The 15,348-nt window shown below is 34.4% G+C and overlaps 1 protein-coding gene across 3 annotated transcripts; it reads left to right on the forward strand.

Moving 5' to 3' along the window:
• Positions 1-711: 711 nt before the first annotated feature.
• On the forward strand, positions 712-14,785 carry LOC145664545 (uncharacterized). Of its 3 annotated transcripts, none has more exons than XM_081731307.1 (2): positions 712-1,004; positions 12,135-14,785. In XM_081731307.1, exons 1-2 carry the CDS (start codon positions 857-859, stop codon positions 14,114-14,116), a joined length of 2,130 nt encoding a protein of 709 aa, XP_081587433.1. In that variant the 5' UTR covers positions 712-856; the 3' UTR covers positions 14,117-14,785. The 3 variants fall into 3 exon arrangements, with proteins under 3 accessions (XP_081587433.1, XP_081587435.1, XP_081587434.1); XM_081731309.1 differs by lacking the exon at positions 712-1,004 and adding an exon at positions 1,143-1,222; XM_081731308.1 differs by lacking the exon at positions 712-1,004 and adding an exon at positions 1,160-1,296.
• Positions 14,786-15,348: the final 563 nt, after the last annotated feature.

The following is a 15,348-nucleotide window of genomic DNA, read 5'->3' on the forward strand; positions in this document are numbered from 1 at the left end:
TGTTTATGCATTTGTGTACACACTATAATTATACTCAGTCCTACTGAATTCAATTTGCGCCATTAATGCATATCCTCCCTTAAGACAGATTTTTAGGGCACAAAGACTACATTTTCTGCTAAAAGTTCATATTTCATGAATATTAGGATAAGGTCCCCCCCTGAAATGCCCCCTCTAAAATGCTATTTACATAATACAGTGTGAGAGTGTTGTTTATAGTTATTGTTGGAAAAAAGGTAAGGGTTCATTGTTTTTGTTATTTGTAAATAATGCGTAGTTTGAAACACTTTGCAGTTAATCTACTCATTTTGACAAGTAATACAATACAGACAAATACTTATGTAGCGAAAAGCAATGAAACCATGAAAATAAGTAATATTTGTGATCAATAATTAAGAATGAACGACGGATTTGAAAGAGAGCAATTCTAGGTAAGGTAAATTAAAACAATAACGAATAAGTAGTAACAAAGCCTTGAAAATAGATTCGTGTGGGTCTAATCTGGGGCCGCCATCTGCAAAAGAATAACCAAAAGTCGTTATAAATGCGTTTTTTTAAAGTCGTCACAAGAAATGAATATTACTTATTCATTAGAGGCTTACTAAATATTACTTATTCATTAGCTACTTACTGAATTTAGAGGCTTTCTCTAGCAAGAGGTTAAATACTTAAGGCAGCGCATAAATTAATATTTTATAAACCAGTAGTTATAATACTTGTTATTAACGCGGTAGAGTGATTGACATATTAAAATAAAAATTCTTGAGAGCAAGTAATGTGTTGAAGTGAATTTGACATAAGGAACATTTTATATTTGTACAATTCTGCTGTTTGAAAGTCTATCATTGGAGAAAGCATGTATTCTGCCGCTAAAAGACACGCAGTTTGTTCACATCGGTATGTGTGTGATTGTTTCGATATAGAAGCCGCACAGAAAAGGACGTCTTGGGCAAGACAGTATTGTTCTGTGGATCATGATGATATAACACCATTTACTTCATCTGGTAAGAAAATACGGCTTATTTTCTGTTTAAAAATATATTAATTGTTTCGTCTCCTATAAATTTAATTAAAAATTAGGGTAAATATTTGTTTATAAATTATTTTTCACCAAATACGATGCTGTTGCTATGCAGGTTTCCGGTATCTAAGCACTGTTGAAGTATCAAGAATACGAAAGTAAAATAGATCTCGTTTGTTTTTGATGATTCGTTATTTACGTGTAAGTTCAGGAAAGATGATGTATGATAGAATGTTTTCTTACAAGGAGAAAAGAACATTGAAATATATGTTAAGGTATTACTAGACAAATTAATGTAATTTAGTAGCATTGTTAATGTTCATAATAGCCGCACCCGTCATTTTTTACCCCAAAATCAAGCATGGGATATTAAAATCAAGCTTTATTTTATTTCATTTCTACAGACTACGTTTCCGTGTTACTTTCTAAGATATATTTATGTAAACTATGAACAAAATTTGTTCCACATAAGTAAACTTCTAGGGGAAATACGAAACATTTACTGAAACTTCGAAAGTTTTTCAAGTTTGTCCTTCTAATAATAAGATTTTCACAATTCGAATTTGTTAGTTTACCTTACTTATTTAACATTTATGCCGCAATGAAGGTTTAGATTATATTAGCTAAGACTTTTGTAGAGTAAGTTAGGTTAGTTAGGTTACATGATTTAGATTACGTTTATTAAGTTCAGATTGGTTTATGTTTGGTTAAGTTACTTTAGTTTCCGTTAGTTTCGATTAGGTTCCATATTCCTGAACCTGCTCTGCAACAGGTAACCCTTTATTTATTTCCTACTGTAAAATAGGTACCGGTAAAGCTATTTACAAATTTAGGGTTCACTCAAGCAGACAATTCTACCAAATAGAAAACTTATAGGTAAAATACAGTGTAAAAGCTTTTTGTAAAGGAATAAGACTGTAGATATATGTAATTACTGTCAGTCCACAACAGTGAAATCAGGGGCGTCATTTAGGGGTGGCAGAGAGGAGCAATTGGCCCCCTGAGTATAAGATGTATATAGGGTCTATATTTTATCAATAGAATAGTAGTAAATCAGTGAAAAAAATTGAAATTCTACTTATATCAAGGGGTCTTGCTCCTCCCAAGCAAAATCTGAAATGACGCTTCTGAGTGAATTTTGAGTGATACTGAAAGTATTTTATGTGTAAGTGTGCTCTTCCACTATCCTCGTTTATGCGTATACCCCCCGCCGCCCTACGGACGCACCCCCTCACTATTTCTAGGACCCTCCTGCTGAACTCCTGTCCTGACTCAGTTAGAATTCGTGCTTTTTAGTGGCCACCCAGCGCAGTTGGTTTGTGTGTTGTGCACTGTATTTTTTATGCCATACGTCAACATTATTTATACTGAACCCTCTTGAATTTAATCTTCAAGTAGTACTGCAGCTGCTCATTTAGTGCATGCTCTGCTAAACATCTCTAACATAACATGTGTCAATATTTGGTAGAACTGTCTAAATCGAGTTTTCGTATTTTCTACGGATGAAACACATTATACTTAGTTAAGTGATAGGGTTTGGCTACACTATATGTAGTTCTCCAGATATAAGCGTACGAGAAAATGTTTGAAATATATTTGATCTTGAATCAAGGGCCAGCAAATTTTTGAACTGTCCCTAAATCGAGTTTTCATATTTTCGACGGTATAAGCTCGTTCTACTGAGTTAAGTGATATATTGGGTTTGGCTATACTGTATGTAGTTCTCCCGATATAAGGCGTACAAGAAAAGTTTTGATTAAATGAATTATATTGGATCTCGGATCAGGGGCCACAAACTTTTTGAACGGCCCCTAAATCGAGTTTTCTTATTTTCTACGGAATAAGCACATCACACTGAGTAGATGATAGTTTGGATTTGGCAACATTGCATGTACTTCTGCAGATATAAAGCGTACAACAGCGGAAAACATCTTGTTACTATTCTTTTTCGACTCTGAGAAGCCGTACGGCACCACTTGACGTTACAGCATATTGAAACAATCATATGACTGGAGTCTTTCTGGGTATGTGGATCACTTTAATTTGAATTTACTTTATGAGATACATTTTCGAGCACATGTAAGACCATCATTCAGAGAGCTTTATCCAAGAAAATAGTGTTACACAATTCAGTGTACTTAATGTCACGTTGCTTGCTATTACCGTCAGCGGTATTCCTTTGCAGCTCCAGTCTCCGGTCCGCGATCTCATTTATATTGACGTCATTATTTTTGTCACTCTACACTATCGAGATTACTCGACAACTTCAACTAGCTGTACATAGTCTTATTTGCTTGTCGAAGGAGGCAGGATTTCGTTTTCGACTGAGAAATCTTAATGTGTCCACTTTTGTCGCCAACGAACTAGTTATTGACACGGATTTGTGTATGACACTCGTTTCTCTTCGTTGATATGGTTGTTTATTTAATCTGTTATTTGACCGTCTATTGACATGTGCACCGCAATTCTTTCTCCTAAGTGCTCATGTCTTCGCGCTCTGAATCTTCTTGTTATTTTCCGTCGCACGTGCGGTGCTGATCGTACAATTCCGCTTATACCATATTCTATTCGGGTGCAAGTTAGACTATGCTGTGTTACTTATGCGTGTGCTAAGACAACTCATTCCTCTCTGCTAAGACAACTTGACACAGTTCATCACTTGGGTATTCGACTAGTTACTGATGCCTTCCGTAATAGTGATGTTGGCAGCATTTATGTAGAGGCCAACAAACCATCGTTAAGGTTTCGTTGTGAGAGACTCCTTTGCAATTAATCTGGGCAAGTACGTTGTACTTATGACCACCCCTATAGATCTTGTCTCCGTAGTGGGCAGATTTACGAGTTCTATGCCGCACGTTCTCATGCTACACGCCCATAGTACACCTGTGCGTGTGAAGGTATTCTCGTGGACGAATTTATGTTGCCCCCACTCTTTCGTTGCTTGTGTTATATCACTGTAGCTGCTTAGTACAACAAGATTTGATTTACGCTAGGCTTTACATTTGTAATAGCACACCAGTTTCCATGTATGCTGACAGGAATTTGCAGCATTACTAGAGCATTATCTCAATTTTAGTGTGTTTTATATGGACGGTTCTAAGAATGGGAATTCTGTTGACTGTGTCTTTGTTACCGATGAGGGAAGCTCAGAATTCAGTTTGCGTCGCATGTGATCAGAATGTAATGCAGAATTAACTACAGTACAGTTAAGCTTGCTTTTAAAAATGCGTTTACGCTTTCGTTATGTTGTGTGCTCTTTTCCACTCATTCTCAGAGTGTAGTCATGAGCCTACAAAATATCTTTAATAAGCATGCATTCATTTAAGATATTCGTGTGAAATGCCATCAGGTACAGCAACAAGGTTATATCTTCGTTGTCTGCTTTGTGCCAGGTGACGTCGGCAGTCGGGGAAAAGAACGTGCTGACACATTTGCCAAGTACGCCACTTTGGCTGCAGTTTCATTGGAGCAAGTCTTAATCGTTCCGATCTCTATAGCTATTTCCATACCTTGACGAGCTCTCATTGGCAAGCAGACTGGGACCATGCAAATACTTCACGTAGTTAACCCACGCCTTGGAGAACGGTAGACATCCGTGCACTCTTGTGGTCTTGATGAAGTCCTCCTAATGCGGTCTACGTATTGAACACACTCATCTAAAGCATAGTTATTTGTTGCGTGGTTTGAATCTTCCATACTGTGCTGAATGTATTGTCCGACTGTTTATTCGGCACATCTTGTCGAATATCCTGAATAGAACGAACTCAGAGAGCGTCATGGACTGTCACTTAAATTTGATCATGAATTGGGCAATGACATTTCTATTGTTGAGCGTGTCCTGTCTTTTGGGTGCTCTGGTATTATTGCTTACGTTCTCTGAGCCTTTTTTTTTAGCGTCTTTCTGGTTGCTGCACTCTTATCTTTTATTCTGGCTTTTTTTGTTTTTCATATTTATTGTTATTGTTATATATTTTCGCTGTTGTTAATATTATTAGTATTTATATCATTGCTCTATTTTTACTATTTATTAATATTGTTCTGGCTTTACTATTTATTGTTGTTAGACTTTTACAATACACTTTTGTGGAGCTGTGAACTTGGTAAGGTGCTTTAGCTTCGAATATGGTTCAAAAATTGTCTTTTGTCCCGATGTAGTTTGCTGTTCTAATAGTGATTGTAAGTTTTGTGTATTTAAATGTGTAGAACCTATGTGCAGAACTCTGTGAATTGCTTATTTTCTTCTTTTGTATGAATTTCTATTTAAACTGAAAATATCCTGAATGAATATGTCACAGTTGTGTGTCATCCTTTGTATTGAGTGTGCTCAGAGTAATTGATTAAATATTTTAAAAATCATAAATTTATATAACTTTTCTACTGAGTAACGTAGTGTCTTTTTGGAGTAAATCTAAAGAAAAATCATTGATTTGAATTTAACATCCTTCTTCAATATCGACTGTAACAGACTGGAACTACTGCTTATATTAAGCTCTGAAGAAATACTCGAGTTTGTATCTAAGGCATGCTTTCTAACCGGTAATCGAACCCGTAAAAACTTGGGTTGTGAAAGACCCCAGTATCTCTTTTAAAACAGTTTTATCGACATTACGATGACCTAAAGGTTTTTCTCCACCTATACTACTAACCTACAGTGTTACGTTTGCAATTCTTTTAAAGCTCTTCCTTTCATTTGAGTGTTCCTAAACTTTCATGGGCGCCCGAAGGGGAGAGCAGGGTGGGGCCTGCCCCCTGGCTCATGAAAATATATACGTAATATAGCAAACCACGTATATTAAATACCAGACGTAATATAACAACCATGGAATGCTCCCTAGAAAATTTTCTTCGGGCGCCCATGCAAAATTTTCTTCTAAATTTTACTTCTCTCGTACGCCATGCGCTTATGCGCATTATGCTATTTGAAAGCTAGTTTTATTCTCAAGAAAACTATGTATTAACCATGGTACTCAGATGAATAGTAGGGTAAACCGGGGTATTCGCGAACATTGGGGTAACGCCGAACACCCAAGTTTACGCCTAAGAAAGCTTGTTGTTAGGAAACATAACTTTTTACTCCATGCTAGCGGAGAGACCTGCAAAAGTGTAGATAAATTTGGTGACAATCAGTTGAGTCGATGGATATTTTGTTGTTTTTGTCGATTTACTTATGACGTTGATTCAATAATCTAGGCAAGATAAGTTTTCTCTTATCTTAGCTATATTGTTACAGATAAGGTTATATATTCCCCTATATTTTAGCATTAGTTCTTTGTAATCTTACTGTCCTGTATGCAGTCAATAATTAGTATGAACTTTAACAGTAAAATAACCTCTCATTTGGAAATGCCGGACAGAATGTTTGTTACACAAAAAAGTCTGATACGTGTATTTGTAATTATCATAACAGGAGAGTTTGCTATTTTTCAATTCAGCTCTTTTTCGTGTGTATATGTGTAATTATCAAAACATAATGTTAAGAAATACTTTTTAAGTGAAGTATTTTGATTTGAAATTAACTGACACCGAGTAAGTACTACAGAAGAAACGATAAGTTAATCACACTGTTTTGTCCCAGATTATAGTTGAGTACCGTTACAATGAATTTGATCGAGCGTGAACTAAATTTGGTATGCATCATTTCCAAGCATTTTTAAATTGGGTTCTGTTCTGAGAAATGCAACTGAAACAATTAATTATGATTACACTAAGGTTACGATTTCAATCCAAGTTTTGAAATATATTTTTGGAAGTGTGTTTTTTCGAGTTTTATTGTGGGAGGTAAAGGAGGTTTTACAAAAAAAATACCCAATGAATTTTTTAGAGAGGAAAAATTCCAACCTCGGTAACAATGCGAGGTACTCACCGAGGTCTTCCTTGGAAGCCTTCCACTTTCCAATGGTGGATAATGCTTATATCAATCGCTAGTACTTAATGCATCCTTATTTGTAGTTGATAACTCACGATTTCTATCTCAAATATATAGGAACAGCAGAGAAAAGCGACGGCTTTCAAATTGAAATTGTAACAAGACTGATTATTTCACTGCTGATATTTTACTTTCAAATTCAACTATAATAACTCAAAATGTTTTACTTACATCAAATAGGCAACTAACATCCCACTCCTTCTTTTTGAAACTTGCATTTTTGAAGTTATTTCCCCTGTTAAGAATATTCAAAATGACATTGCAAAAAAGACTACGAATTTCCTTATCTGTGGCTCTCAATTGTTGTACCTAAAATTAGTATAGATGGAGGTTAATGTCCATTTGTAGAATTCTGGTCACGAAGCGATTAAAAATTCCAGGGGCACTAGTAAGTTTTACTGCTGTTATATGTGGATTTTGGAGAACAGAGGAACGCACACATTCAATATTTTCTGGAGCACGAATAAATTTTCCTTAAGTATCTCCTTTATGCCTCAATCCATTTCCCGAAATTTTCTAATTCATAACAGTAAAGAATTGCGCCTTAAACTTTGTAGTTATGAAAATTATAGAATTGACGGCGACATGCATCCTCAATAACAATCACCGTCTCATTGTTTATTAAAAGTAATCTCCAAGTTGTTCTGCTGACCCTACTCTCCATATAACTAAAAAGTCATGAGCGACTAAAATGTCACGGTCAACCTCAACAATTAGGGTCTAGGTCAAAACCCCCACACTCAAGAAATGTCAAAACGCCCACATGATTGATCATGACTCCCACACAAATGGACAAATCTCCCAAACGCACGAACGGTCAAAACCCCCACAACCAAAACTCCCACACTCAAGAAATTTCAAAACGCCCACACGATCGGTCATAACTCCCACACAAATGGACACATCTCCCAAACGCACGAACGGTCAAAACCCCCACAGCCAAAATTCCCACACTCAAGAAATGTCAAAATGTCCACACAAGCGGTCATAACTCCCAAACAAATTAACAAAACAGCCACACATAGCAACGGTCATAATCCCCACATAAATGGACAAAACTCCCACACAAATGGTCAAAACTCCCACATGCAGAAATTGTCACAACTGCCACACGAATGGTCAAAAACCCCACACAATCGGACAAATCCCCCACACTCTGAAATGATCGTGATTGCATGTGTTTGTTGCGGCTCTTTATGACGCCCACTTTAGTGTTTCTGCCATTGGAAAACAGTGCAAGAAGAATAGTTGCAACATCAGTTAAAGTGAAATAAAAAATGGTATTGAAAAGTACAAGGGTAAGACATGCAACCAGGATCATTTCGGAGATTTGTCCGATTGTGTGGGGTTTTTGTCCATTTGTGTGGCAGTTGTGACAATTTCTGCAGGTGGGAGTTTTGTCCATTTGTGTTGGGGTTTTGTCCATTTATGTGGGGATTGTGACCGTTACTATGTGTGGGAGTTTTGTCCATTTGTGTGGGAGTTACGACCGTTGGAGGTCATGACCGATTACCAGTGTGGGGGTTTTGGGTGTGGGAGTTAAGAACATTCGTGCATTTGGGAGATTTGTCCGTTTGTGTGGGAGTTATGACCGATTGTGTGGGCGTTTTAACATTTTTGAGTGTGGGAGTTTTGGCTGTGGGGGTTATGACCGTTCGTGTATTTGGGAGATTTGTCTATTTATGTGGGGTTTATGACCGTTTGTGTGGGCGTTTTGACATTTCTTGAGTGTTGGGGTTTTGGCTGTGGGAGTTTTGACCTGTTCCCAACAATACGTCTAAGCAGAATTTATCTAAAAAGAAAAAAAGGAACGAAACATAAGGAGAAAGCTTTCAGGTACGCCAGTTGTGAATGAGGTTCTCAGACATAGGAAATCATAAGAAACATGTAATATTTAAAATGTAGGTGAAGTATAATTCATAAGTGATTGGTGTAAGCACACCGCTTTAAGATACAGTTCAATTCAGAAATAAAATCGAAATATAAAACAATCAGCTTGATCAAACTTTCAATACGAAGATCGTCAGGTTTCTCTACCAAATCTTGTATAACTTTACACTATTTCGTGGTGCTAAGAAAACATGAACGCACAATAATGTTCAATGTTTAAAACACCAGTCATTAGAAATTGTTTTCTGTATTCTGGTAATCTGGATAGTTCTAAAGGTCGTGAGACATCGTGCATATACTGTATAAGTACTCACATCCGGCGTAAATTTATTTGGAAATGCAAGCATTTCCCAAGTTCCCACTGAATTTCTCTGCATGGCCATAATCTATTAAAGCACAGGTTGTAGGATACCTGGCACAAATAAGCACTAAACAGTAAAATAAACATGATTTTAAAATTCGGAAGGGTGAGGGAACTGCTGAGCGGAACATTGACCAGTTGGAGTCAAAATCGTTCTTCTCCGAACAAGAAGAATTAAGTTTAATTTATATATTACATGCAATATTAGCTTACAACACAAGTACGTACTTCCTGTATTGTTTTCAAAAACAGTATTCTCGCCTATTCACCTAATAGGTAAGCTGGACCACTGAGCAATGTTCGTAGATTTATGAGATGATTTTCCAGTCAATGACAAAAAACATCTTTTGTTATTTATATTTTCACTGTTTAGTAGATGATACCTTTTCTCAACTTACGGTCATTCGAACTCAAGTCACATTTAGTTACAAGAATACATTGAATTTCAGCAAGATAGCAATTCTTGACGGTCTTCTCCAATATTGTCAACCTTTGCAGAGTATTGAGAAAGAAGATAATTAGAAGGGGCTAGTTTATTTAGAACATTTATTTTACAAAGAACACATTCAAGTAAAATGACTAATTTTTCGGTTTTTGATAGATAGAAGGAAAAAGGGAGTAATAAAATTCCACAGGAAACTCAACTTGGGTTTTTTTGCTTATTTTACCATTTTGACTAAAAATAATATTTTTCTCCTTTTCCTAAATTTTATTTCCAATTTCTCTTCATTAGGGACATTTCTCTAATTCTGCAAATTTTGCCACTAAATCATCAGAGCAAAAATTTGGTGATCAGATTCGTTTCTGCTCCTTCACAGAGGAAAGTGTAATATTAATAATTAGGAAGCTGGAGGGAAAGGATAATTTGAGAATAGTGTTTGGGATACTACATATACGCTATATATACATAGTGTTTGGGGTAAATATTCACTTCCACAAGTCAAATACTACTCGTTCAATGGCTGCGAATATGAGTGATAAACAATACGAAACCAGAACCTTGATATGTACCATTAAATAGATAATTCCTATATACCGTTCGTATAGTAAACCATTTTGATAGGTTACAATGAAATTGTTCCCTTTGGAATTGTTTGATAGTGATGACTAGCGTACATTTAGTTTCCTCTAAAATTTTTATATTTTAATTAGTAAACCGAATTATTGTCTACAAGCTGAAACTATTTGATCAAATCTCATCAAAATATTTTCTAATCTCTATTTTCTATCTTTCTTGACTAGAATGCCTATTTTTTAATAAAGGAATTGCCTTATAAAAGTGGATAAATACTAATAATTCGTTACATTATTTCCATCAAGTTTAGAAGTCAGGAACTCGGAAGTACTAACTTTATACTTGTTAGCCTTTCGCGCAAAACCAAGGTTTATGTTCGCTAATATGTACTAGAAAGTGAGTGTTTTAATGTTGATTGAAGTTTAGATATCCTTCTTAGCATCTATAATATGTGAAATACAACCTATATTTTAGGGTATAATCCGAAACAGCGAAAAGCGTTCATCATCTCCCGCGGCAAATCTAGTTCGGAATCTTGTATAGCAAAGATGTTCGTACTAGGCAGAGACCAACAGGCAGGGCTATGTTGAGGAGTTACCTCACAATTCACTGTATATTTTCAAGCATAGTGAAAGTAAACAACACAGTGAAACTTCAGTATGAATTTGTGAACAGTGTATCAACATAATTCACAATTTTCTTAAACTCCGAAGTTATCGGATTTAGAATACTAATAGACGCTGACAATATCAATCTTGAAAAGCATACATAGTTGAGGCGCATACATGAAAATAAATGTAATAATTCGCCGCAAAAAATGATTTCTAGTTCTTTTGGTTTTCTGTTTATTTATTTATAAACTAATACAGAAAAGTTGTTTCAAGACTACTAAAACTTGTAATTATTATTTTTTCAATACCATATCATTCTTCATTGGTAAAATAATTTATTTTGTTAATTTAATCACTCATAATTCAATTATTAAAATATTATTTCTTCATTTAAATCATCTAAATGATTATCAAGTATCTAAATACTATTTCATAAAGGGTAAGATATAGTAAATCACAACTAATACTAATACTTCTCCTTCAATGCTAAATCACAATTAATACACCTCTGTATAAAGTCGCATAATTTGAAATAGTCTGAATTAAAACGTTTAAATGATAGTAATTGTACATTTTAATAACCTGTGAATGAAATCTTAACTTTAAAATGATTGCAAAATACATATCCCAAGAAATACAGTTTTAAAATTAACCCTTTAAAATTGTATAATTGATTAATACAATTCAAACCATAGCCAACATTTCATACCATAGCCAACATTCAAACCATAGCCAACACAATTCAAACCTTTTGTGCTTCTTAATTCATATTTTAACGCCAAGATGATATAGTCTTTCCAACGAATTACTCCTATAACAAATTCGTTTATAGGTATGTCTTTGGGCATCCATTTTATGTATAAGTTTGTTCATTAGGGTTTAAATTGAATTTCTCTTAAGGTTGTATCAACATTTCGCTTTATGGTACCTGTGGAAAGCGAATTTTATACTTAAATCAATTACCTGATAAGAAACTTCGGTAATGAATCCTCCTTGTTTTGAAGAACGTCGAAAATGAAGTTTTAGTATTAACAATGTAGAGAAGCGTTTATTTTGTGACTTTATCCAGACTGACTGAATATTATTTAAGATAGGTTAATGCCGTTCTTACTCTGCGCGCTGACAGTACACAATAATAAGTATCGGTATGAATGTGTCTGAAATGAACTACGTCATATTGATCGACTCAATTATTTGAATATCTTGTTTTTAAGTAGATACATCTTATTTACATTGAGTTATCTACAATGTATTTGGTTAACAGCGACAGTCTATATTAATATGCGTGTATTTCTTGTTCCTTAATTCAGATTATATGATTCAAGTATCCATTAGGAAGGGGTGTGATAATTACGTAAAACGTTTGCTACCTGGTGAGATACCCGTCAAGACTGAAGCAGGTAAAGTAGTTGGAACCATCCAAATAGAAACTGGTTTAACAGAAATTTGTAGAGAGTTTGTCATGAGAAAGGTTGCAAAAATGAATGGAAAATCAAATGACGACCAGGGAGGTGGTGATAACCATTCAGTATCAGAAAAGAATAATAATCATCTAGAGGAAGCAATGGAAACAACAACAGAAGATTCTGCCGCAAAATTTAGGGATATTGTTACACCAAGAAACACATTTGAAGGACAGACACAAACTGACAGCGATTGGTTCTACGCTAAACGCAAAGAAACGGAAGTTTTTAGGCCAATCTCTAATTTTACTTTAATACATATTAGCACACAAACTGACGTTGAAATGAAGGCAGACGACTACGAAAACGAAGACTGCAACAAAGTGACTTCACCTGATACTAAACGCTTTGCAAATGACACAACTCTGGCCAAAGAAGAAAATGGACATACAAAGGAAATAACAGCAATATCAGCATCATCCGAGAGTGTATTATCAGACGAATTAGAAAGATTTACCCTAGAAAACTACTCTCTAGACAACGAAACTTTGAGGGAGGTAGATAAAACAAGCTCCGCATCTACAACACAAAGAAAATTAGCACCTGCCAGTACAGTGTCACGTTACACATTAACCGATATAACGTTGCGTGAAATAATAAGAAACTACATGGGAATTTCTGATCTTGTATCCAAGGATGTGTCCTTGCCAATAGCAACACAAAGTACACAAACAGAGATGATCAACCGTGCAGATAGAGATTGCGATACACCATTATCCTGTGGAGAGAAATTTCTTGGGGATATCGAAGATCAGCAAAACGATATAGAATTATCCGTATCATCCATGAGCACGAAACCTTCTAATGAAAGTGAGAGCGAAACAGGTAATTGTGTCACACTTATCACTCAATCGTCGGAAAATGTAATTGAAGAGCATATGGAGGACACTCATTCCGATGTAGAAGTATGTATTGTCACAACGGATATGTCTTTCGAGGAAATGAGATACACAGACATTATTGAAAATGCAACAGATAATAGAGAATCATTTCTAAAGTCAACATCAAATGTGGTGTATTCTAAAGAAGGTGATAATTTTTCGAGTTCTTGGGGTGACAAAATAAATACCGGAAATAATATGGCATCAAAATTGGGACAACACGATATCAGTAGCAATTCCTTAGATGGAAACATTGCTAGTTGCGAAATGAAGGGTGATGTAACTATTGTTGATACTGTAAATGAAAATGCGAAATTCACTGAGAGGATATTTGGTGTTACAGAAATGCAATTTAATGATAAAGAAAGGGTTAGTTGTTCACTAAATTCTCAATTGTCTCAGTGTCCTAGTTCTGAAGATGAGCTTAAGATGCGTAGAAATACATTAGATGATGAAACGACAGGGTGTATCGGCGTGAGCTCTTCTGAAATTCAAAGATGCAGCCGTACATGTCTAGACTTCTCATTGACAAATTCATCAGATGCTGACGTTGAACAAAATATTTCTAAATTCAAATTAGTAGCGAAAAACCTAGAATCTGATTTGAATTCAGACTATGTTTCTGAAGAGAAAGACAAATGCAGTGAGAACGAGATTGGTAACGAAATAGACCTTGCGTGTACAATATCAAGATTCACACAGACAGAACATATCCGGAATGAAGATATATCTTCTAATAAAGAATGTTTGCATATTTCTCAGCAGATGACAAGTATGGATAGTGAGTCTCTAGACCTTTATCTAGAAACAAGGGAAAACATACGATTTGACGAAGAATTAGAACAGACGAAACGTATTGTTAGAAAGAGAACTTATATGTCAATTGATAGGGAAGCCCAAACAGAACAACTCAACATTACTTGTGTAAATGAATTAGACGGTAACTAACTCTTCTTAGAGAATGACCTCACAATACGGAATGATAAAATGCAATTTAAAAGTGTTTTCTAATATTAACAACAATATGAATATTTGAACAGTTATTTGAATTTAATATAATCGATTTTAGAGTAATTTGACCTCAATATATCAATATTAAAAAGAATATTTATATTTCAGAGACCATTAAGGCAAAAACATTATGAAAATATCATTATAAATTATTGATAACTCATAACCACATTGACTTTATTTTTTTAAAAAAAAAAACTCCTATTTGTTGATATAGATTAATACTCATTGAAAAATTGTAACAATAATAAAAACTAATGTTTTGTTATTTCTAAAAAACAAGATGAATTTTATATTATGCTGGAAATCTTTTTAAAATTATGATTTCAGTTTTTATATTTCAATTCTTTTGTTTACTGTTTTAAAATATGAAACTTGTGTGATATGTTGTTCTCTTGTTTTTTGTTATTTGTTTCATTAAAGCTATACACATTTTTTGAGCATTGCAAAACAAAGTATACATACAAAGAATTATGTTGTTATAAGTAGGCATATTGTTTTAATTTAATTAACTCAGAAATATATTGAATTACATTTTTTATTTTAAACATACAAAACACTGTTAACTTTATTTTAAAGTGTTTGAAATAAAAGAATTCATTTATTTTATTAGTTTTTTAATTGTCTTTCATTAACATTTACAATTTCAGCTTACAATTAAAGAAAGATGAACAGTTCCGTAGTTTTATTTTAATATATTTTCAATCTAAATTCAATTGATCGTTTATGATGATTAAATTGTTATTTAGTCTTCGTGTATAAGATCATTCCGACTGACACGAAGTTACTTAGTTACTTCGAAACTAAACGGTTCCTATTTTCCTTTCTTTGCATGCGAAATACATGGCAAATTGACCAAAGGTAGTATTGATTTAAAAACAATCATGTTAGGATACAATTATAGCAAAAAAATCCAATTTCATCCTTCTCTTTATAATTTCTCTCGAATCATCCATCATAGAACATTATGTTTACATCGAGTTTATAGATCAGTTTTCGTAACTTAGAGGCAAATGAGGATTGACAGCAAAATTGAAGTATTTAGATTAAAAATAATAGATAAGTTCATTCCAAAATAAAATCTTAAGAGCTTAATACTCACCAAAGAAAAGCCTTAAATATGCATATTTTCACATATTGAGAGATCCGGATCCATTGAGTGTCCAAAT

Source organism: Thermobia domestica, chromosome 11 (genome assembly GCF_964235325.1).
Source record: "Thermobia domestica chromosome 11, izTheDome1.hap1.1, whole genome shotgun sequence".
NCBI lineage: Eukaryota > Metazoa > Arthropoda > Insecta > Zygentoma > Lepismatidae > Thermobia > Thermobia domestica.

What these genes read in the sequence shown, in the direction of transcription:
- LOC145664545 (XM_081731307.1), top strand. Translation starts at nt 857, where the DNA reads ATGTATTCTGCCGCTAAAAGACACGCAGTTTGTTCACATCGGTATGTG. An exon ending in AACACCATTTACTTCATCTG is followed by an intron (nt 1,005 to 12,134) that starts GTAAGAAAATAC and finishes TCCTTAATTCAG; the next exon opens with ATTATATGATTCAAGTATCC.